The sequence below is a fragment of the Lipophrys pholis genome, assembly GCF_963383615.2.
Source record: "Lipophrys pholis genome assembly, chromosome: 19".
Lineage (NCBI taxonomy): Eukaryota > Metazoa > Chordata > Actinopteri > Blenniiformes > Blenniidae > Lipophrys > Lipophrys pholis.
In genome coordinates this window covers 5131970-5155362 of record NC_137647.1, presented here as the reverse complement: position 1 = coordinate 5155362, position 23393 = coordinate 5131970, and the positions used below count along the sequence as shown (strand labels likewise).

Sequence of the window (23393 nt, the reverse complement as noted above, 5' to 3'; positions counted from 1 at the left end):
GAATTAATTTTAATTTTTTTTTTATTAATTACATAGCTGTAAAAGTGCTTTTCAAGCAACGTCCCATTCTAGGTTCAGATTGTTAGAAATAAAGCAAAAAGCAAGAAAATGAGGAATACAAAGTTAAACCTAAGATTACACATAACATGTGCAGTATTTATATGATGGTGCTTTTATTTTTAAAGTAGTTTTTTTTCAGTTACTGGTATTACAAACACTTGATGCTCTGTGTATCTACATACAAACGGCTGTCCAGCGATCAATCGGTGCGAACTTTAGGATCACAAGTGGGTCTTTTGTGAAATCCTAAAAAGACGTTAAAACTCCCCGATGTCTTTGGAACACGGGGTCGGAGGCGTGGAGGAAATTAAACCTGGACGACATTGTTGGTTTGAGAATAAGTGACACACACTCGGCTTTATTGGAACCTCATTAAACAAACGCAGAAGCTCTGTGTGCATACTGTATGTCAGGTGGATGATGCCAGAATTCAAGTGTCCACCGAGATGAAAGTCGGTCCTCCGCTGATCCCGCGGCGAGCCGATCGCTCGATGCCGTCTCGTCTTTGTACTTCAAGTGTTTCGGATCGACGGCCACAATATTAAGACCACCTGCAATGTTGGTTCCCCTTTGGGAAGTGAACGCCGGGGCACTCTTTTAATGATGCAGAACTTTCGTTGCATTCTGAGCGTCCGTTTACACGACAACGGCACTCGTAGCCCCTGAAAATGCAACTTTTAGAAAACACTGCTCCTGCACATGCGCACCAAGGTGATAGTGAATCGCTCAGTAGATGGCCAATAACAACAATGGCGGACACCAGAGTGACATGACTCCCAGTACATATTCTGCTGGGAAAACCCAGGGTGCATCCGAATAGTCCCTCCTATCTCCTTTCCTATCCACTTCTCCTTAAACCCCCGGCAAGTGTTAAAGTGGCGGCCATGATAAGGAACGTTCGAATTCTCAATAAACTAAGGAAAGGAGGCTCAGTGCTTCCTTTAGAACCTCTTTAGGCCGAGGAAACACTGATGCATTTGCCCACAGCTAAAAAAGAAAATGCAGTAATTTCAGAATATTCCACAAAATAAGCCCCCAAACTCCAACATGGGTGCATTTCATCCGCCTTGTCTTTTCTATATTTTAAGATAGATTGTGGATTTAACTTTATCTGGGTTGTCTGGGACTTGGTACTTTTATAGTTGTAATGCTGTAATAATCCAACTTCGTCCATATGAATCCATTCACTTGCCTTTGTTAATGTTTATAGCAAATTGTCCTCTGTGTGGTTTCATAACAAAAACAACCCTACATAAAGACTCCACCTTCTGAAACGAAAACGTAAAAACCATGCGTTTTCACAATATTTTGTGGTGTGAACGGGGCCTCGAAGGCGCTACTGATGCAGCACATCCTACAGATGCTTGATTCTCCTGAGAAGGAAAACATCTGATAAACAAGTTTTTTGTTTTTTTTCAACCATTCTTGTGTTTTCCTGCTGAAGTCCATCAGGAAACGCTGTTGCCATGAAAGATCGATCACCTGTTGCACTTATGTTGAACTAAAACACAATGGTACCTTGTAATTCACACTCAATGAGCCTAATGTGTCATAAAAAAAGCAAATTTTTTTTTTAATGTCAAATACATTAATCGTTTGATGAACGGTTATAAAAGCCAGTTTGTACGGACACGCCAAACACACACAACATGAAAACCAATATTGCATCAGTCCCCTGTTGAATCCATGCAAGTCCCACCTCACAATGCTAATTCAGAGGATGTCGTGCTGTCTGATAATCAACACCTTGACGGATCCTGATCTGTGGAGCCTTGAGGCAACGTCAACAACTTACAGTCTGCAGCAGCGCAGCCTCCGAGGCACCAATTTATTCATTTCGATTTAAGCACGGATTGCCGCAGTAGCTCCTCTGTGGGGTTTTATATCCAGACATAATTCACCAAATATTAAAAATCATGACTGTTGTTACTGCGCTGATCGTCCCCCGTGGTAACGGCGGACTGGAAACAACCGACAGCAGCTTCGTGTTTTGGAGGCGATCGTATTCAACGTCGGAGCGGAATTATAAGACTTCCTCTTCCATTTCCAGATCGGACATTTCTCACCAATTAGCGTCGGGTAGTTTAACTGAAACCATATAGGAAATCCATATAGACACAGGTAACATCGTCCACCAAGTCACAGCCCCCGTCAAAACAAAAGCACAAACATCCTGAGAGTCATCAACATGCAACATGATTTATTCATTCACATTCAGGGTCATGACCTGACCCCCCCCCCCCCCCCCCCCCCCCCCCCCAACCAATCATTGTTAGTACTCATTGTTAAACAGTTTTGTAGTCGATCCATTTCATCACTTCTTTTATCTTCTTTAAATGAATCTGGCTGAAGTGTCTGAGTCTCTCACTGTTTTGTCCTGTCGCTTCTCAAAAGGGACTAATCAGTGGCTTTTCAATAAAAAACGAAAAAATATATATATAAAAGGAAACCTTGGTTAAAAGCTGCTGTGATTCATGATTGTGCAAAGAAATATTGATATTTGACTTGAGATTGGACGACGTGTGTTCGGTTCAGGCTTTCTGACATCAAAACTATCAATTCTTTTTCACGTTACACATTCTAGCTTGTTGTTGTACTTTTATTGATTTTATGATGCACTGATGGGTTGGCACTTTTTAATCTCGTTGTACTGGTGTCAATGAAGTTTCTACTTATAAATCTGCTGGTAAATTGCTAAAAAACAAAATGTTTTGAAGTTTAGTTACTGAGTTATTTTGAGAAAAAGCAAAAAAAAAAAATAATGATAATAGATGAACATGTTGTTGGTGCATCAGAGTAATGCCAGCAAGCTGGTTAACCAGTCTACATCACTTTCGCACTCACAATCAATTTACCCAGAAAGTTAGGAAGTATTTTCACATAAGAGCTTCTATTGAATATCACTAAATGTTTGGTCAGCTCTCACTGCCGTTTCCTTTAGTGGGAATCGGTCTGTTCTCGAACGCCTGCCGAGTTTGTTCCTCTGCTGCTGCTGATTTGTTTAATGGGCCAGAACATCCTGCTGAATGCTTGTCGTACGTCCAATATACTGTCACATGCACGCCTCTACAGTAAATATTGTCACAAGCTGATTTGCTTTCCTTAGCATTAATTATGGGGGCTGTAGCCCAATCAAAAGGGGAGCGGATTTCTGTCGACTCCGTCTGAAGCTCACAAATCAACACGTGACGTGTGACTTCTCGTGTCAAATCACCACAAAGAAAAATGGAATGTCCCTTTTGTTCTTCTCTTCATGGTTATCTGTCCATCAGACGCCCACGCCGTCCTGAATACCAACGACCGCCCGCCTGGATGTGACGGCGGACCGCCGCATGCTTCACAGGACAACGTCCCCAAGTCATTAACCCAGTTATGTTTATCCACTGTAGCATGATGACCAGAGGACGGAATCATGGAAATGTTCATATTGAACACGTCACAGAATGTGGAACTGAATTTAGAATATATTGACTGGCTTTATGAAAAACTAATGGTGTTTCTATAGAATAATCATTGTGAATCAGTTGTTGGCAATCTTTCAGTAGCAGCGGAGTTTCTTCTGTCTGCACCAGCAGCCTGCAAACTTTATGGCCAAGGTCGTTTCTCTATGGTGGCCTGGAAGTGCAAAACGCTACCAAATCCACAAAAACACTACAAAATAGAGAAAACACTACCAAATTCTTTTCTGAATTTTGAATTGTTTTCTTGATTTTGTAGTGTTTTCTCCTCTTAGTAGTGTTTTGTGGATTTGGTAGTGTTTTCTGAAGTTTGTTGTGTTTTTGTGGATTTGGTAGTGTTTTCTGAAGTTTGGAGTGTTTTGCACTTCCAGACCACCATCATTTGTTTTCCACCAAATCAAATGAAAAACCAAATCAATGGAGTGGAGCCACATAACAAGTTTACCTTTGAAATGAGGCGGCTTAAAAAGTTTCAAGTATAATTTTGTTTTTTACTACCAAAGATTTGCTATCAAAAAGTTTCAATTTCCATTAAGGATGTGGAACATTTAAAAATATTTTCTGCTGTTTTTGGACCTGATCTTAGTGTTTTAACCGTCTTCTTATCACAATTTAAATTTCTTCAATTGTTTCGACTCTATTTCAAGTAGTTGTGCATGTGTTTCCCTCATTTTCAAGCTTTTTTCTTTTGGTATTTCTCTTATTTTTTTAAGCTGTTTATGGTGATTTTAGCCATATCGCCCCTGCAGCATTCAACCTGAGGTCCATAGTGTGGACGCCGCTGGATTAGACCTGCATCACCTCCCTGTTTTCATACCTGAGCTCATGGAAGTGTTGATGCATCGACTTCGAGCGCTAACATATTGATGTTTCCATCATTTCTCTGCACCTCCGGGTTTGAAAGGGTTTCATATAGGATTCTGTGACGTTGAAGATGGTTCAGCGCGTGAGTGTGCTCCAAGCTGAAAGGTTCGTCTTGGGAAAGATCAAATTTGCTGCCCTTCTAAAAGTCGTGATTTGAAGTCAGGATTCCCAGACGGTAAATCAGCAAAGACTTGCAGGTTTTAGCGCACGTCTTTTACCAGCTTAAGTTATACTGAATGTACATGGAGGAGCTTTCTATATATTTGAGGCAATTTTTGTTTAGTATAATTTCCCTACTCTTCTAAGAGACAAAGCTTCTGAATTCTTGTTTTACCGCTTCCTGTCCTTCTCTATGTCTGTTATTATGCTGCAATTGTGACAAAAGAAAAAAACCAAAAGCTCAGTCTGAATGTGTTAAATGAGCCGGGGGCAGTTTTTGGCAAACAACGTGGGAGTTATCGCTCTGGAAGTCACTGATTTCAACAGAAATGAACCACATGTTTTCTGGAATCAGTTTAAAGCTGAGAGAAGAAGGCAAACCCGGTGATGAGCATATATCTATTAGTCGCAATAACATATCAGCAGGCCATTAGTCTGAAAGTGTTTCATTATGCGTTTTAATCATAATCAAGACATTTCATGCCGTAATAGTTGAAGGGGGATAACGCTAACGTGACACCGCCTGCTGTCAACAAAAATCCAACACTGATTAACTCCTGCTGGAAGGTGTTGACATGGGGAAACGTCTGCTGCACCCAGTGATGGAACAAAAGCAGAATATCCATCATTTATTTTCATGACGCAAAACAGCCTGCTGAGATCATTTAGTGTGAGCGGGGATTAACTATCGGATGAGAGTTTTTACCTTGATGTCACTGCTTTTGAGTTAAATACACAAAAGCTATAGCAAAAAGACGTCACAAAGAAAGAGTCAGAGCAAAGCAGAAATAATGTTTTCAGATAAAATATTGTGTTATGACGACAAGTCAGACACTGAAGTCTTTCCTGCTTCAAGGTTTAAGTGCAAGAGTTCAAGTTTATAAGAGAACATTTTCAAAACAGATGCCTTCTTTTAGACTTTTGACACTTTTACGTGAAAACGGAAAACTTTTGCTGCTTTTGTGTGTACATTTACGTGATAGCCAATGAAGACATTACTTTTTGAAACGCTCCAACTCTGTCTCCATGGAAACGGTAGGGGTGAAGCGCAACTTCTGTGAAACACTGCTACTGCGCATCACGGCAGTAGTAAATCGTTGTTCTGCACATGCTCAGTAGCTGGACAATGACAATGTTTCCTCCAGACTGTCATGACTCCCAGTCCATGAACTCCTGGGACTTGGTTTTATAGTCGACAGTCACTGTAATAACAATCCAACTTGGTCGTCCGTCCATCTGGATGTCCGTGTTCTCCCGTTGCTAATGTTCATAACGTATCGGGCAATAGTTAAAGATGCCGGCAGGCTTCTATGTCCCAGCACAGTCCACCAGATGTATGGCTTCTCTCAGCGTCTCCTTCACTTATTCTTCAGATCAGCTCTGAAGACAGAAGTGTTTGTGCAGCCGCCCCGTCGATGAGTCACAACACCGAGGCCCAGAATTGAGGGTGACAAGTGGCAGCTTCCCGCCATGCCGCTGACCGCACATCCAATCAGCTTTTTATTTGTCCGATCGGAGTCGCCTCACCTCTCTCTTCTTCTCTCCTGACCTCATCCCGCTTTTCTGTGTCTCTCTTTGTTTTTGCCCTTCAATCAGAACGGCAGATATTGCAAATGCAAAATCCAAAGTGGCAAGGGGCATGAAACCAGCATAGGCAGTAACAAACAAGGGAGGCATTTATATAGGATGGCCTGATGTGTTGTTGTTTTGTTTTGTTTTTCGGCCCGTCACCTCCAGGTCGTAATAATCAGATTTCCTTTCTGTTTAATTTTTACATTCTCATCAATGACGGCGTGAAAAACTCGCTAAAATAAAGTTCAACTCTTTATCAGACGTCAGACGGCTGCGCGCCGCGTAATGAACGGGTCGTCTTTTAATTAAATGACTGACCTCAAATCTTCCCGTCTAAAGGTCCTTGACTCTGCAGTAATTTATTGAACCAGTCGAGTTTTCCAGGAAAAACGTGTTTCCTACCCGAAAACTGACATCACCGCTGACTGCAGCGCGAGTAAGGAGTGAAAATCAACCGAAGTGTACCGAAGAAAGCTTGTGTGAAGAGCTGTAAGAATAAAGACCAGTTTTCAATGTCCCAACTGAGCAGAGGATAAATGGTTATTCAGACGACATCAGATTAGAGTGACAAGATTGATTGATCTAAAATGCAGATAAGAACTGTCTGAATGTAATGAACTGTTGTTTTGAGAGGATTCAGACTATAAACAAGTGGAATTATCTGCAGTAAGATAATAAAATTTTCTTGAAATAAGAGAGAAATACCTTTTAGATAAAAGGGGACACTGTCATTCCAAGCATATTTATTCAAATAAACTCAAAACTAGTAAATCAATTCTTCACTGACTGTTTGTTCCTCAGTTTTTATGAAAATATCTTAAAACCACAGCAACAAATCATGATTAGTATTCCTCATTCAAGCGTTTTTAGCTTTTCCACCTCAAAAGAAGACAAAGAATTTAAGCGAAATGAAAGAATTAGCCTTGCCTGTCGCGTTTATTTGATCCGCTTTGTCAGCAAACACCGCGCTGGCAAATATTACTTGTTGCTTCTCAAAAGAAAAAGAACTGCTTGAAGCATTGCATGGTTTTGTGTGCGTGCATAAAATAGAAACAAGACCAAATGATTATAATTCAGTGAAATATTCCGGGAGCCACTAGAGGCTGCAGATCCCTGTTTTAGACGGTGATCCTGGTGACCTTTCAACATTCTTGCTTTTTCAGAAACGCATTCACACACTCAACAGATGCATAAAAGCCGGCGTCGCCACAGAATTTAGCTTTAAGGCAATATAGTAGAAAAAAGAAAAGAAAAAAAACCAAAAACCCTCTCTTGCTCCTGGTATTTTTCCAGCCTGGAAGCACGGAATCCATATTGCATTAATTTGCACCATACGTTACAGGTCTCTGCTGAAATCCCTCCTCCTGAGAAGAGCCACCAGAGGTAATGAATACCCGTCGTAAACATGACTGTGTGCTTTTCCTGCACTTTATAATTAGATTGCTCAATCATTTGCTGCAGCGATGCTGCCGTAGGAAACAGGAGCGAGAAAGAAGTGTGTGTCTAACATGTTACTGGTGGACATGTTCAAGCTTAAAGTGTGTGTCTCCGGCATGTACAGAATTTGCCTCCCCGCACAGCTGAAGTAGGTATTAATCCTACTGAATCACTGGCTCCGTCCCTGTGAAAAGTATTAAGACGCTTATTGAATTGGTGTCAGGGGGAAGAGATACATGCTGCTAATTTCCTCCTTGTATCATGATTTGGTATCACCTCAGCGGCGTTGCTTTGTTTTGGCTAATTGACCTCATACTGCTCAGAGTCTGTGTTCTTTTCTGCACAAAAACAAAACAAAAAAAAAACAAGAGGCAGAGGGTAAATAAACCAGTAATTACCTGCATTTCTCTTTTCAGCTTCTCAGGGTTTTGCTTGGAGTCACAGCAGCATTGTTGCTCTACCAACAACTTTTCCAAACAATGACGACACGGGTCAAGAAAGTTCGTATTTTATTCCAGATCATTTTCCCACGCTCATTGTTTTGTCCTAACAGTCACACAGATATACAGTAATTGGCCTCACTTGTAAATAACAGGTCAGTACTGATGTGGAGGAAACTGGAAAGTTGATAGTTGAGGGGCCACATTCAGCCCAATTTCATCTTTAGTGGGCCGGACTGGTGAAATTGCGCCATAATAGCTTTTAATTTAAACTAGTTTTTCTTTGTTTTGGTGCAGAGTGAAGAAGAGTGTTAAAAGATCTGTGTCTTCTTGGTTTGTTGGGCCGGATCGGAGCCTCTTGCAGGGCAGTTTTTGCCGACCGGCATTATGTTTGACACTCTAGTCTGCACCAGTAGTTTAGTTAATTTATCACGTTAAACAGTTTCCCCCATAGTTATTTGCCAAGTTATGCTTTGGCGAAAAAAATGCTTCATTTCTATATATTTATGTAATATTAACCCATTAGAAGCTGTGCACTGATCCAAAAGGAGTCACAGTTATAATGTTACATGAGAATTTAACAGTTTAAAGTGCATTTGTCCACTTTTGATGGATTAAAAAACCGTCACGCCGCCAAAAGGAGACGCTTTCAATGAGACAGTGCACAACATATAAAACTAACTTATTTATTTATTATTTCCAAACATGTACAAAAGACAAACAAACTAAATAAAAAAAGACAAACATCCAAATGAGTAATCCAGAAATCACATAATTTTACTTTATGTGCTTTCCATGTTTGAAAAGGGGGCAGGAAGAAGCATAACTTTTTTTAAACTCCCCCTTTACATCTTTATCATTACAAGTCACGTTCTTTTTCAGTTTTTTTTCTTATTTTACGTCAGTTATTATATCCCAGCACCCAAATAACAAATATTAACAGTTCAGAGCCCATCCACCAATCACATTGCGACAGTAAGTATTCCTTGCTTTAAACAGTATTTGGATAGTTTAGAACTTGATAAGGTCAGTGAATTTAAAGTTTTTGGCCGTGAGAACAGTAAAATTGGTGTGATAAAAACTAACAACTCTACCTTGTGTACGATTCTTACTGCTCTTTTTCGTAGAATAATGAGTCTTTGTAATGAGTGTTTCCCCATACCTCCACTTCATAAGTTAAATAAAGACGCACCAGTGAATTGTAAAGAATTGGAAGTGATTTCTTATCTAACAGATCTTTAGCTTTGGCCAGGGCCGAGATGCTTCAGGAGTTTGTTTTCGACATGATTCATGTGTTTTATTTGAGGTTTCCAATGGATTTTGTCATCGATTATTACTAATCAAGTAGTTCTGATTCACCCTTTCCCTATCTACGCCCTCTGTCTGTAAATCTACATGATGATCTATTCTATTTTTCCCCCCAAATCATTATTTTTGTTTAATGCAAATTTAATGTCATCAAACCATAATATAATTTCTTTACCTCTGATGTTATTAAATCCATAAGTTGCTGTAAATCCTCACCGCTTATCTGCAAATAATAATTTTATAAGTTCAGAAACTTTACATAAATGTACATTATAAAGATTCCGGGTGGCTTCAAAACTCAATCCTACAACTTGGTCTTTAAAATGTGTAGAAACTATTTATTTTCCATGCATAAATTAAAACTTCCAGGAATTATATCCTCTTTGACATTTAACAGGAAAAGAGCAGGTTCACATTGTGATCCTCTCAAAGCTCCCATATCTTTATGAATTTATAAATTAGCTTGAACTTCCCGTTTTAATTGATCAGTTGCTTTATAATTAATACAGGATGTTTAGCTTGGACACTTTTGTGGGTTGAACGCATACGACTGTGGCCTTATCAGCATTCATCTGCAGGGCTGAACACACACCGCCGTAGCTTTTTTTTTATTTGCGCAGCTGCAAATCAGCGAGGCCATTAATATTTATAGGTAAATATGACTAGAGGGTACATGTGTGCCTGTGTGCATTGTGTGGCTCGGGAATGCAGAGCATAAAGAGGAGGAGAAAAGGAAAAAAAAAAAAAAAAAAAAAAAGTGTTGTTGCACATCTTTGGCTGTTTGGATTGAAGCGCCATCTATCGGTGGAGACGATCTCACACATTCTGAACAAATTTATTCTGATTTACTGTTCACATGTTCTAGACTCTGGCTTTGTTGTTTTCAAAGTACAAGTGCAGCTTTTAATTGAAAATTCAAGGCAACAACAGTATTTTCTCACTTAATATTTTTACAAATATCTAATGATATAGAAGCAGTCTTCCTTCTTATAATGGGTTTGAGTTAATGCCTTTATCGGATTTGTTGGTGTCGTTGCTTACATGCTCGCCTCACAGTGAGAATAAAACCGGTTCGAGTCCTCATGTACACACATGGGATTTTTCCACACACTCCAGTTTCCTCCAAAAATGTGAATTTGAGGTGAGATGGTGACTCTAAATTTTCAGATGGATGGACGGATGTCTCAAACTATAAAATGTGGAATGCATCAGAAATGAGGGGGGGGGGCAATGGCTTGAAGTGATAATTTCATGCATTTTTGTCATTTCTCTTACAATTGGATATCTTTATTTCAAATGTGAGTGCTCCTTAAAACAAAAGAGTTGATCTCTTATGGCAGAAATGTCCTGGATCACCAATACAATCTAATCAATTGTCCCTTCAGGCCGAGGCCAGCCGGCTCAGCAAACTTCATGAAATCGATGTTGGAGCGTTTTCCCGCTGGCAGACCGACTCAAAACGACGTCAGTCTCCGAGGCGAAGAGGGATCAGATGAAGACGTTTGTATCTGACGCATCAGAACATGCGACGTGATAGACACATATTACACCTAAACACGTCAGACTGTATTAAACTACATGAATCACAAAGACAGCCGTGGGTCGTTTGGCTGTGTGGCTTCATGTGTGTCTGTGCGTCTGTGGACTTAGAGAAAGTGATTGCTGTGTCAATACGATCTCTGTTGCAAGTACTGTAAAGGTCAATGTTAAACTGTATACTGTTTGTTTGTTTAGTACAAGCCACGTTCGTTTTTACCAAAGATTATATTATCTACTAATATCTGTGGACTCATTATATACAGCCTATGCAAGAAAGGATTTTATTCATCCCACATGGGGAAATTCAGTTTACATAGCAGCTTCAGGTTACACAAGAATATGAAAATATTAAAACTATAATTTGAGTATTTACCCAGAAAGCTCATTATTGATAAAAAAAAAAAAAAAGCTTTATTTTTCAGAAAGCATGAGCAATAAATCTCTATTTCGGTATCGGACGCATAAACTACACTTTCCATGTTTCTCTCTGTTCATAATCTCAAAACTTCTTCTCGCATATCATTTCTATCTTAGTTGATAGTAAATTTCAAATAGGCTTGATTTAGTCAATTTAAGCACAATCTATGATATAAATGGACAATATTAAAAAACAAAACAAACACCTAAGTAAACAATTGAATGCTTCCTCTCTATTATCTTAAAATCGAATACACATGGGCCCAAAATAATCCAACTTCTCATGTTTGACTAGTGTATGGCTATTAGTGTCTTAACTTGCATCAAGTTCTGTAATTTGACACCAGCCTTGTTTTCTTGCTCACTGCTGCTGTCCAGGAAGAGAACGACTACATCAGGAAATTCATGACAAGATGATATAGTAATAATACTTCAAACTATTATTTGCTGCTGAACCAACATTTATTACAAACATTTCTTCTTTATATAACATTGAATATGTGACCCAAAACCTGTAACACATATTTTTTACCCTGTATACCTTTGTGTTCTAGTTAATGACGTATCAGTTAAAGAAGAATCTTATATTCTCTTTGTACAATAGATATGTCTTTACACTAATATTTATACATTGCATTGTACAAAGCCGCATTGCAAGTAAAAATAAGTGAAGGTTTCCCACTGTTTTGCACGCAGTTTATGCCTCAAGAGTATCTGCAGAACGTTTTCCCTCGTCCAGTGTACCGGTACTGTACTCTGTGCTGGTCTTTTGAACTGTTTCTGCTTCTTTGTTACCCTGAAAATGAAAAGGAACCTAGAATATGTTGGAGGAACTTTGCAAAATCCAACGGCGTTCCACCACAGCGTCCAAACACTCCTGAAAACCCAGCAGGAAAATTATACAATATATTCTCGGCGTGAATGTGTTGTGATTTTTAGTATTTTGGTTTGTGTGCACTGTTTCGGCTTGTTATGGTTTTACTTATTACTTCTGGTTTCATGTGGACTTTCACTGTTTCCGATTCCCTGATTGTTGTCAGCTGTGCCTTGTTGTCTCCCTGATCCCTGGAAACGATGAAAAGCTTCTCTTAAGTCAACCTGGAGCAGCAAACAAAGCCTGTTACCTCCTAGAAACACCAATTTTCCAAGAGATTCCTTAAAGAGAAAAGGTAAGAGGTAAAAAGGTAAAATTGACTAAAATAAAAATCTCATAAATCTGCTTTTAAATGTTCTTATTTTATATGGAATTTAGATTTTCATTGTAGAAAATTCAGGCCACCGTATGAACTGAATTCTTGAACAGCTTTCTTGCCTGCATTGTTATTCTGTAAAAGTTTAGTTTTTTTTTTTTTTTTTTTGCATATTAAACATTAAAAATTTTTTAACAATTTGTATAGAATAAAAAGCTGCATGAATACAGTAAATCAGTGTCAAAACCAGCCGACATGAACGTTTAATCAAGAATTTAAAGTGTAAAAATGACCAAGAAAACATAAATGTTTAATAGAAGTCGCCAGATTATAGTACTTTTTGGTAGTAATTGTTTGGTTTTTGCAAAAAAATATAGACGTTTCATCACATATACTCTGCACGACGACAGAATAAAGTCAAATTTAAACGTTCTTATGGCACTATATTACCTGTCCGGCCCACTTAAGATGAAATGTGACTGTATGTTTCCCGTGAAGTTGAATATGTTTGACACTCTTGATCTGAGCCTTAACATTAGAGGGGACATGTGAACTGATGGTTCCTACAGGACCGAGCATGAAGGGAAAACTGAGTCGATGCTATTCATAAAGCTCTTATACCAGTGTTTCATCAAACTGAAGTTGAATGTGAACTGGACCCGGCTCAGTGTTTACAATTCATTGGAAGATGCGCAGCTGAAGCTGTGTGCTCATAAATCCAAATATATTCTCTTTGGATTCCTGAACATTGAGTCACATTCCTGGTCAACACTGGCGTGAAGCTCCCACCCTACAGGCGTCCTCTCGTTTGGTTCTTCTCCTCACAACATGGTGGTGGAGTACTGCGTGGAGATCGTGCGCAGGCGGTGGCGCTGCCTGTGAGCGTGCGGGCGCACGAGGCTGTGCACGGCGTGCCGGTATCTGGAGGACATCAGGTTGTAAAGTAGCGGGTTGACGGCGGCGCTGAGGTAGAAGAGGACAGACGAGACCAGATTGAAGTACTGGGACAGATAGTACAGGAAGTAGGAGTGCGTGCCGGGGTGCCGGTACGTGTCGTTGAAGCCCGTGGCGTTGTGATGCGGGTTGGCGGGTGTTGCGGCGTATGTGTTTGTAGCAGGTATGTCATCAGAGTTTATGAAACCAGGCGACCCGATTTGATCTTTGGGCAAAGAGGAGTCGTGAGTTTCCGCTTGTGGTTTTGCTTCAAGTTGAGAACCGCGTGTGCTGGAGTTTGGATGTTTCTGATGAGGAGGATCGATGTATGTGCTCATTTTCACTTCAGTCCTTGAACAACTGTCAGTCAGAGCTTCATGTCCGCCTGAGAGAGTTTCCGTTGGGATCTTTCCAATCTGGCCGAAGGTTGCAGACGTTGCAGAAAGGCTCGACTCCGAGCGGATGAAGGCCGAGGCAACGTCATCGGAGAGCGGGTCGACGTCGAGCTGTGGGTTCAAGTCCGAGTACGGTTCCTGTTCGTCAACGCCGCCGCCCATGGAGAGTGAGAAGATGGTCCGACCAACGTGGAAGGGAAGCCAGCACAGGACAAACGCCAACACGATCACTCCTGCAGGGAAAAACATATTCCTGAAGATGTTGGAAAAAACTGCAATTGGGAAGAATACATTCAAATACTATCGCATGGGGTACTTGTTGCTTCCTAGAGCGAGAATGGATTTCATTTAAAGTGAAGGCATTTCTGCATCTACATATTCATCCTAATCATGATCTCTGCAATAGACTAAACTTATTGTAGCTTAGAAAAAAAGCAAAAATATCTTTGAGTGAAAAAAGTCTATACATGATATTTACTTTTTATGCATCATTTCATCAAAATGTTTCTTTATTTCCGTCGCCAACAAAAATTGGGCGACCAACGAAGTTACTATATAGTTTTTAATTTATCTGCAGAACTTATCTAATCCTTGTTGTCACGTTAATAATTTCCCTTTTAAATTTCCAAGCTGAAAGTCCCACAACCACACCAAAAGTCTTGGCTTTACTTTAATACTTAACACCCTAGACTTTGACGCGCACAGTCTACATTGCTGCTGTCATAATAACTACGACCACCAGAGGTCACCAGGGAGCTACCGTTACAGTTCTAGTAGATGGAACAGCTCAGGTCACATGACTGCATTTGAATCAAGTGAGTGAGCAGATCTGACAACTGTATTGCTGCACTAATACAACACTGGTTTCTATTATAAAATATCTATTGCGAGTGTTTTTCCTCACCCAGCATTTTGTTGGTGTGCCGGTGACTCTGATCCCTCCGGCTGCTCTTTGGACGCAGACACAGCATCCGTCCGATCAGGCTGTACATCAGTCCCAGGATGCAGAGAGGAATCAGGAAGTAGAGGTTGGACAGAATCATCATGGCCGACAGCAGGCCGGAGGAGACGGCGTAATGTGTGCAGCGGCACTCTCTCATGTCGAACTCCGCTGCGTGACCTCTGTGCGGCCCCCACTCCCTTCCTCCACCTTCATCCTCCTTCTTTTTATTTCTCTGCACTCCTTCAGGTTTCATCTCACTTTCTTCTTCTTCACCTCCTTCCTCTCTCTTTTCTCCTCCATCTTCACGTTTCTTTTCCGTTCCAGCATCTGGTCCAAGTCCGTTCTCCCCTTTGCCTCCAAACATTTCGTCCCATCCTCTCGTCTCTTTTCCTCCCCAGTGCATTCTCTCCAGCCCTCCATCCAGAAAGCCCGCATGTCCACTTCCTCTTTCCCCTCCGCTCATCAATAAGCCTCTTTGTTCTACTTCTATGTGCCTCCACCCTCTCTCCTCCTTCCAGTGGCCAAGTCCGTGCTCCTCACCGCCGATGTCCTCCACCCCCACCATGATCAACACCGGGGCGGCGCTGACGGCCGCCCCCAGCCAGAGGCAGCCGATCACAGTCCTGGTTCTCCGTCGTGTCACCAGTGTCTTGGCTGTGATCGGCCAGCAGATGGCCAGGTACCTCTCCAGGGAGAGGAAGGTGATGTGGAGGATGGTGCAGAACGTGCAGCACTCGGAGAGGAACATGGTCAGCTTGCAGGCGAGGTCTCCGAGGGGCCAGGGCCTCGGCCTCCACAGCTGAGAGAGGTGAAGTGGACACTTCTTTAGCCATTCTGGCAGGAATATTTCACATTTTCAAACAGGACAAGCACCAAAATTGTCACTTCACTGTGTGATTTATTTAAAATTGAAACGAAATTACACAAACTAAATCTATTAAAAGCAAACGTTTAAATGGAGAATATGGACAGTCTGTTCAAAAAGTTTAATAATGTTGATTAATGATGATTAATCACTTTTCTGTGATTTGTTTAATTGTGCCTGAATAATAATGCAAGAATGTAAATGACAAAAAGTCTCAGAAAAAATTTCAGAGACAGAGAAAAAAAGGAGATTATCATTGCTGGCAGTCTCTTGTATTCATACAGTCCATGAATCAGCCATATCAATATAGTCACCTTTTTCTATTACACCGTGTATCCTGACACCTTTTTCTCTGAGTCCACATTCAGAACACACCGGCCAGCCGTCACTTTGCATAATAAGCTTTGAATTTTTCACCTCTTCTCCCACCTTAACTAACCATACAAACCCTGCAGATTTAGAGAAATTATGATTTGGTCCTCGTCAAGTTCTCTCAAATCTTCATGTTGTCCACGTTTCCTGCTTTCAACACTTTATTTTGGGGTTAAAATGTTCACTTGCTGCCTGATATAATCCACTCTATGTATAGTTGAAGACGGGTCCTACTACATCTTATCTATGGAGCTGAATCATCATCAAATATTCAGTTGCAGCAGGTGTCTAAGTGATGATATAAAGATTATCCTAGAAAGGCTAAAGTTACTGTATATGACCTTCATTTTATTCATTCTCGTTCTGTAGGTTGTTGTTACTGTTTCCCTGTTTGCACTTGCAGACTGAGAGGGCGGACTTTAAAATGCGTCTTTATCTTGAAACAGTTATTGCTGCTGTGCAGAGGAAATGATAGACGGGTGATTTAGGGGCTTTTCAAGTTATGGCACAACATTTGGACGTAACAAGATTCGATTCAGAGACAGACATGACGCCTGAGGGGGCAGTCGGGAATAACCGCTGCTGCTCCACCGGGAACCAAACGCATCACTCAAGTATGTGATTTCATAAACATGTGTTTTAATGCAGGAAAGAAAAAACAAAAAACAGAAGAAGATACAGTTTGTGTAGATGTGTGTACCTTATAGAGATCCAGAGGCAGCAGTAAGAGGATCAGCAGATCGCTGACCGCCATGCTGCTCAGGTACAGGTAGGCCGAACTTCTCATGTAAGGACGCAGCACAACTACCAGAATCGTCAGTATATTTCCAATTAGGCCACACAGCATCAGAAGAATGTAAATCACAGTGACACAGACTACAAGAAAGGGAGAGAAAGTATCTATTCAGCAGGAATAAATACAGCACACATTGAGGTATAACTTTTACAAAGGTTGCTTGTTTTTAATGATTATACATCGATGATACCATACAGTAGCTGTCTTAGTGAATTTTAGAGCCCAAACCTCTATGATCTAACTACCTTGTTGGTCAAATAATATAACAAATACACATTTTAAAAACTAATAAGCATTTTGGTTTCACTTCAATGCTCAACATTGTCTGTGAATGCCGTGCTTTGGTTCCATTTCTCATCAATCTCCCCTCCTGCATTCCTAAGTTGCTTCTGCCATGATTACTATGACCACTAGAGGTCCCCATAAGTCCTACCACGTGCTTATAAAGGGTAAAGGTGGGCCCTCGGGCACTGACAAAAAAAATGTTGGCAATTCAAGTTGGCTTTACAATTAAAACCAGATGTAATAGATATTGAGGTCAATATATATGACAAGAAGAAACATTTTAATAATTGCTGAACACCTTTAAACGGAAAGGAAGGAGGAAATAGCTTGATAGCTTTGACAAAACAAAGTAAGTTTGATGCTGCTCCTTGCATTTAAACAGAATGCAAAACCTAACATAACTTTTTCTCACCTAATTCAATGAGTCCAAACGTTCGCTCCTCCATGACGCACTCCTGGTTGGTGCAGCCTCCCGGGAAGCTCGATGCGATGCCACAGTCTTTTTCCTCACAGCCACTGCCTGTTTCTCCCACGTCCATCAGATCCATGATGAGGCGGGGAAGGACTGGTCAGGACTTATTTAAAACAGTGGAGAGCTGCCGGTCTCAGACGTGACGCACACGGATGGATTTCCTATGGCGCTCGATAAAAGTCAACAACTGGAGAGGATGCTCAGGATGGAGAAGTGCTGTGTGGTGGACACAAGGAAGAAAAAAAATCACGTTTGAAAATATCTCCAAGATCTTTCAAGAAAATGCGTGCGCTTACTGCATGCACACTTCCAAAGAGCCTTTGAAGGTAAATTCTGGGTTAACATTGACACCAAATACAATAACCCAACTTACATGTTTCAGTTCTAAACGTAGATGTTCACGTCTGAAGAAAACTGCTGAAAACATTACTTGGCACTTATATTAATGTTTATTTACAAGAACAAAACATTTACTCTAAAAACCAATATGAAATGATGCACTCACCACCGATATGAGCACCAACACCCGCTGGCTGCACATCACTTGCGCTTTGGCTGTGACTTACACATCTACCAACTCTCTCTCTTTTCACCCACTCTCTCTTCCTTGACCTCACTCACACGTCATGCTCTTTCAGATTTTGCCACCTCAATTTTTCCAGCAATTTAATAGTTTTGTTGTTTTGTTTTTTTTCATTTCAAACTTTTTACTTATTCAGACATTAGAATTAGGAACGTTCGTGCAATTTTTTTGTAAATGTTTCTGATTGTATATTTTCTTTTTAGAGAGTCATAATAATTGAATATGTATTATTCTTTAATATTCATCTTTTACATCTTTGTGCAAAGTAGAGAAAATATGATAACTGAATTGCTCTTGTGGATGAATAAAATCTTAAACGTCTTAAATCTTAAAAACATTTAAACAAAATGCAGATTCATTCATATTTGATATAGTGCCGATGATCCTCATTAGTAGATGGCCGAATTGTGGCCAAACACAGTAAATTTGGACTGTTATGTTAGTTGCGTATGTCTGTAGTAAAGCAATAGTCACCGATATTCTGACTGTGACATTGTATTTAAGTGAAGTGAAGAGCATTTTTGTCCACATGAATTATGTAACATTTTGCATTGTTATACTCTTATTGTTATACTCTGCAGTCTTTATCTTTTTCAGAGTTTTGCTCCTAATTCATTCTCAGCTTCTTAAAAGTCTTGGTATATCATTGATCTTGGGAATCTTTGTTTCACTCTGTGCTGTGTAAATTTCGTGAGTTTCATTTTTGTAATGATTTTAATGAAGCCTGAAGTTGTAAGTAATTTGTATTGGAGGGTTAATTTTCTGCCGTTTTTCAAACTCTCTGCAGGGGGCGCTGCTGCTCAAATACTGAACTCAATCAGTGAAGAAGAGAAGAAGCTCCGCAATAACGAGGAGGAGGAAGAAGAAGAAGAAGAAAGAAAAAAAAAGCCGCAGGTCCTCCGCGAGACGTCAGAACGAAAACATGGCTTTAAGAGCAGCTTTGAGAAAAAACTGCGCTTTGACAGGTAAACATGTGATTGATTGGACAATATCCGGAGGTCGTCCTCCTTGTTTTTGTGTCTCAGTTGAAGCTTTTAGCTTCTTGCTACAGAAAGTTGAACAAAGGTCAGATGACGCTGCTGCTTTAACTTCACCTGTAAAAACCTTCACGATTATTTCACAATTAGGAACAAAACCACGACACGCAGGAAGCTTATAAGTAGAACGAAATCATTTCAGGTGTCTGATAACTAAAAATATCTGCAGTTCTGCATGCCTACCTATATTTATACAGTAAAAATAATTGTTTGGATAACTTTAGTTTTTTCATGTGATGTACTGGACGTATATAAATGAAATAAATATACAAAAATAGTACAAACGTGCAGCTTCACCTGCATGCGTTGGTATTTCTACCTTTCTACTAAATAATAGTTGTTATGGCTTAATCTTTTGTCATGGATATAACGTATATAGGAGAAAGTTCTGCACTCATATACTCAAGTATAACTGGTATTGCATTGATTCCTCCATGTTAATGTAATACTGAGTTAATTCAATATCACAATATCATGTATTCATGTCAATCTGGGGTACAGACAAATAATAAGTCCTTTACATTAAATCAGGTGTATAAATCCTTGCAATGTGAGGCCTCCAGTAATGAGAAGGACATTTCTGTGGCTCTCATAATGATTTATTTTTATTATTGTTGACTGATCGAGTTCCGTGCATGCATATACTTCACACACATACAGAAATATACTCATGCATATGAGGTCTACATCCATCCTGGAAACTAAAGTTTAAATTACAGTTAAAAATGTATTGCATATAGAGGAATCTGTGTCTGTGCTCTTCATACTGAAAAATGCAGCTGAGATTCCCTGAACGGTTGGAATAAGATGTAACGTCACGGGATCCTCTTGCACTTGTCTGATGTTTTTCTTCCCGTTTGAATAAAGAAAGGCACTCCTTTGTATCTTGTGTGTCCATGCAGGTCTTTTCTCTCGGCTGTCCTCCTGCAGCAGTCATGGCAGAGTTTGTGTGTCTCCCGTCCTCATCGCTCAGCAGAGGAACAACTCCACTTCACAGAAGATTAAAGTCGATTTTGACCAGAGCACAGGTGAAGATTTTTTCCCACTCGACCCAGCTTGTACCTTCTCTGCTAGATTTTTCTCTCATGACTCGGACTTCTTAAGATACTTCCATTATAACGACCTCGTTACCTGCAGATGAAAATTTACAGGCACTTTGTTTTCCTTTACTCGGCAGCGATCAGTCACTACAACGAGTAATTTATCAAACACATTGGTATTTATATGTGTTATATGTTCTTGCAAGACCTGTCATAGATTTATAGCTAGGGTTCCTTTTAATGCTGATTTTAACATAATTGTGTTTTATCCAAGTGACTTGTTTACATATGCAGTATTGTTTTTTTTTACTAATGTGGTTTAATATAACTGCAGCATGAAACCAACCATGTAAAAGCACCTTTGAGTAGATTTGTGTGTGTAAACAAAAACTGCACACATCTTTCATGTTTACCTCTCACTTCCAGTTGTGTATGAATTAAAGCTCGTCCTCTCGTGCTTTTGCAGGAGTGGCGGTGATGCGCATGCAGAGTCCGCCGGTAAACAGCCTCAGTTTAGATTTCCTCACGGAGTTCTGCATCTCTGTGGAGAAGCTGGAGATGGACAAGAGCTGCAGAGGCCTCATCATCACCTCGGTAATCCCATAGGAATGACCCACGGCGGCAGTGCGGATTATTATTCCTGCAATATTTCTACAGTTCTTAAAGCCTTTGAATGTTTTCTGAGCAGTGCGTCTCTCTTTGACTTCTGGATTACACGTACAGACTGTTGACTCCGAGTTGTGTTGCTTGCATGCAGAGCCAGCCCAAGGTGTTCTCCGCCGGCCTGGACATCATGGAGATGTATGGGAAGAGTCCGGAGCGCTGCGGCGAGTTCTGGAGGGCTGTGCAAGAGATGTGGCTGAAGGTCTACAGCTCCAACTTAGTCACTATAGCAGCAATCAATGTATGTACACAGAGACTGCATACACACACACGTTTGCTCTGTCTCTAAGTCACACCGCCCTGTAACGTCCAGTCTGGCTCTGCCCACAGGGCGCCAGCCCTGCGGGAGGCTGCCTGTTGTCACTGACGTGTGACTACAGGATAATGGCGGACAACCCTCGTTTCCGCATCGGCCTGAACGAGACGCAGCTCGGCATCGTGGCACCATTTTGGTAAGGATTTACGGCCTGTAAAAGAAGCAGTTCTGGTGTTTCTTTGCTCACAGGATGTGTCACAGTGCTGCTGCTGCTGCCCCCTGCAGGTTTAAGGACACCATGGTGAACACGGTGGGCCACCGGCACACAGAGATGGGGCTGCAGTTGGGGCTGCTTTACAACCCGTCAGAGGCCCTGAAGATGGGACTGGTGGACCTGCTGGTACCTGAAGATCAGGTCCTCAGCACAGCCACACAGGCCATGACCCAGTGGTTGGCTATTCCAGGTATCTCAAATCATTTCCTTTACATTTCGGATGGAAAAATGTACTATAATTTCAGTGTTTAACACTCAAATATAAACACTGCAATATGTTTTGTTTGCAATTTTAAAATTTTTTACTTTTTTCTGTTTTAACACAACTGCTCTGAAGTCATTGCACATGAAGCCTAATTAGAAGCACCTTCGAACCTGACAATGATAATACCCTCAAAAGCCTGCAGGACACAGTTCTCCGATGTTTTATTTATTTAAATTCTCTTTTTTCCTCGATCAAGGTTAATTCGTTTTCACTGAATATCCAAATCATCATTCTTCCTCGTTTTGTCGTAAAAAGATTATTTCAACCATACAGCACCTCAATCTCTTTAAAATAATAACCTCAGCGATTAGAAACTTCCACAGTCGAATAGATAAAGCACCAACACGCCCTGATCTTTTCTGCTGCTATGTTGAGAAGTGTTGAACTTGTTGTAATGTCGTGGCGACGCAGTGACAGAAATTCTTCCCAGACTTACTTTTTTCCACCTGAACAGGATAAATGTTCTGTTTGCCTCCAGCTTCAGTCATAAAAGCTGTACTGTCACGTGTACAGACGGGAACAGGAGTTTTTGAAGCATTTTCTGCTTTTTTTCCCATAATATTCAATGTGCTGTCCCAGCTGGCTTATTTTCTGCAGGAAATAATTGTGCAAAAGAACATTTTCCTCTCTTAACTTACAAAAGTCCATTTAACATCGAGTTTGTATTGTGATTATGAAAAGATTCTAGGAGGATTGTTAAACAATGAATATAAAGTCTAAAAAGTTGTGAGATGCAACAGAGAGGTTTTTATTTTATTTTTTTTACCCCTATATTTTTCTTAAGCAATTCGACTTAACACATTGATTGTGTGAATCTTTAAGAATTTAACTTCTATTTCACGACTGCAATTAAAACCACAGACCAAACACAGAAAATGGTGATTTAATGGTTTGATTTTTGAGTAAAATCCTAAAATAAATAGGCTGAAAAAAATGGATTTACGTCTTAATGATCTTAATGTTGCTTTATAAATAAACTTTGCTCGTCTTCTAACCGGATCACCACTGAATCATTTAGAAATCTGCAGCTGACTTCCGATTTGTCCACTTTGCAGAACACGCCAGACAGCTCACCAAGTCCATGATGAGGAAACCGACCATCGACAAGCTGGTGTCCAACAGGGAGGCCGACATCCAAAACTTTGTCAAGTTCATCACCAAAGACTCCATTCAGAAGTCGCTGCGCATGTATCTGGAGATGCTTAAAAAGAGAAAGGCCTAGAGGGGAGACACACACACACACACACACACACACACACACACTAACAGTGTTCATTCAGTAGAAACCTTCATCTAAATCTGGCTGGAGCTTTTCCTCGCTCTAATTGGACAGCTCCTGTCTGAGGGGGCGGGGCTTAGCAAATTGTCATTTAGGTGTTGTTCTAATCACAAGTGCCTGTTCCTACTTACCTAACGGTACTTTGTAGCACTAGAACTACTGATTTGGTGCTTTTGAGCAGCGTGCAGTGACAAAGTGTCATTTCTGTCAGATTTTCTATTTGTGTGAAATGTGTATAAAATTGATCTCGGTGTCATTCGATCGGAGGATTAAACGTTTTGATTAAACAGTCAAATGTTTCTCCATCATTGTTACTTTAATATTTTGAACCACATGCTTTTCTTCTTGGGACCATTTCTGAACTATTGACTTGAACACGGAGGTTGTAAGTCATAAAGTATCATAAAGTATTTGTTCAGGTTACTTTTACTCCATATATTTGTACTTTTTCTTTTTTACATTTTTCAACCCACACTGGAGCTGCAGAAGGG

The 23393-nt window shown here is 40.4% G+C and overlaps 3 protein-coding genes across 3 annotated transcripts; 1 reads left to right on the top strand and 2 right to left on the bottom strand.

Moving 5' to 3' along the window:
• Positions 1-12612: 12612 nt before the first annotated feature.
• On the bottom strand, positions 12613-15176 carry LOC308125234 (uncharacterized protein). The gene is made up of 2 exons (XM_080488853.1): positions 14677-15176; positions 12613-14005 (listed from the first exon to the last, which is right to left on the bottom strand). The coding sequence occupies exons 1-2, from the start codon at positions 15116-15118 to the stop codon at positions 13266-13268; spliced, it is 1182 nt and encodes a 393-aa protein (XP_080344979.1). The 5' UTR covers positions 15119-15176; the 3' UTR covers positions 12613-13265.
• A 47-nt stretch (positions 15177-15223) lies between these two features.
• On the bottom strand, positions 15224-17581 carry LOC308124289 (motilin receptor-like; the record flags this gene model as incomplete). Its single annotated transcript, XM_080487212.1, has 3 exons — positions 15224-15514; positions 16653-16828; positions 17446-17581. Coding segments are annotated over 3 exons (603 nt in total), but the record flags the coding sequence as incomplete, so codon positions are not given.
• A 1319-nt stretch (positions 17582-18900) lies between these two features.
• Positions 18901-23335, top strand: eci1 (enoyl-CoA delta isomerase 1). Its single transcript, XM_080488478.1, has 7 exons — positions 18901-19053; positions 20028-20153; positions 20632-20759; positions 20923-21069; positions 21159-21280; positions 21370-21548; positions 22679-23335. Exons 1-7 carry the CDS (start codon positions 19011-19013, stop codon positions 22843-22845), a joined length of 912 nt encoding a protein of 303 aa, XP_080344604.1. The 5' UTR covers positions 18901-19010; the 3' UTR covers positions 22846-23335.
• Positions 23336-23393: the final 58 nt, after the last annotated feature.

Coding starts and splice junctions, on each gene's coding strand:
- LOC308125234 (XM_080488853.1), bottom strand. CDS start 15,118: ATGCACTGGGGAGGAAAAGAGACGAGAGGATGGGACGAAATGTTTGGA. Junction 14,006..14,676: donor GCACACCAACAAAATGCTGG/GTGAGGAAAAAC, acceptor TTTTCCCTGCAG/GAGTGATCGTGTTGGCGTTT.
- eci1 (XM_080488478.1), top strand. CDS start 19,011: ATGGCTTTAAGAGCAGCTTTGAGAAAAAACTGCGCTTTGACAG. Junction 20,760..20,922: donor GAGGCCTCATCATCACCTCG/GTAATCCCATAG, acceptor GCTTGCATGCAG/AGCCAGCCCAAGGTGTTCTC. Junction 21,281..21,369: donor GGCATCGTGGCACCATTTTG/GTAAGGATTTAC, acceptor TGCCCCCTGCAG/GTTTAAGGACACCATGGTGA.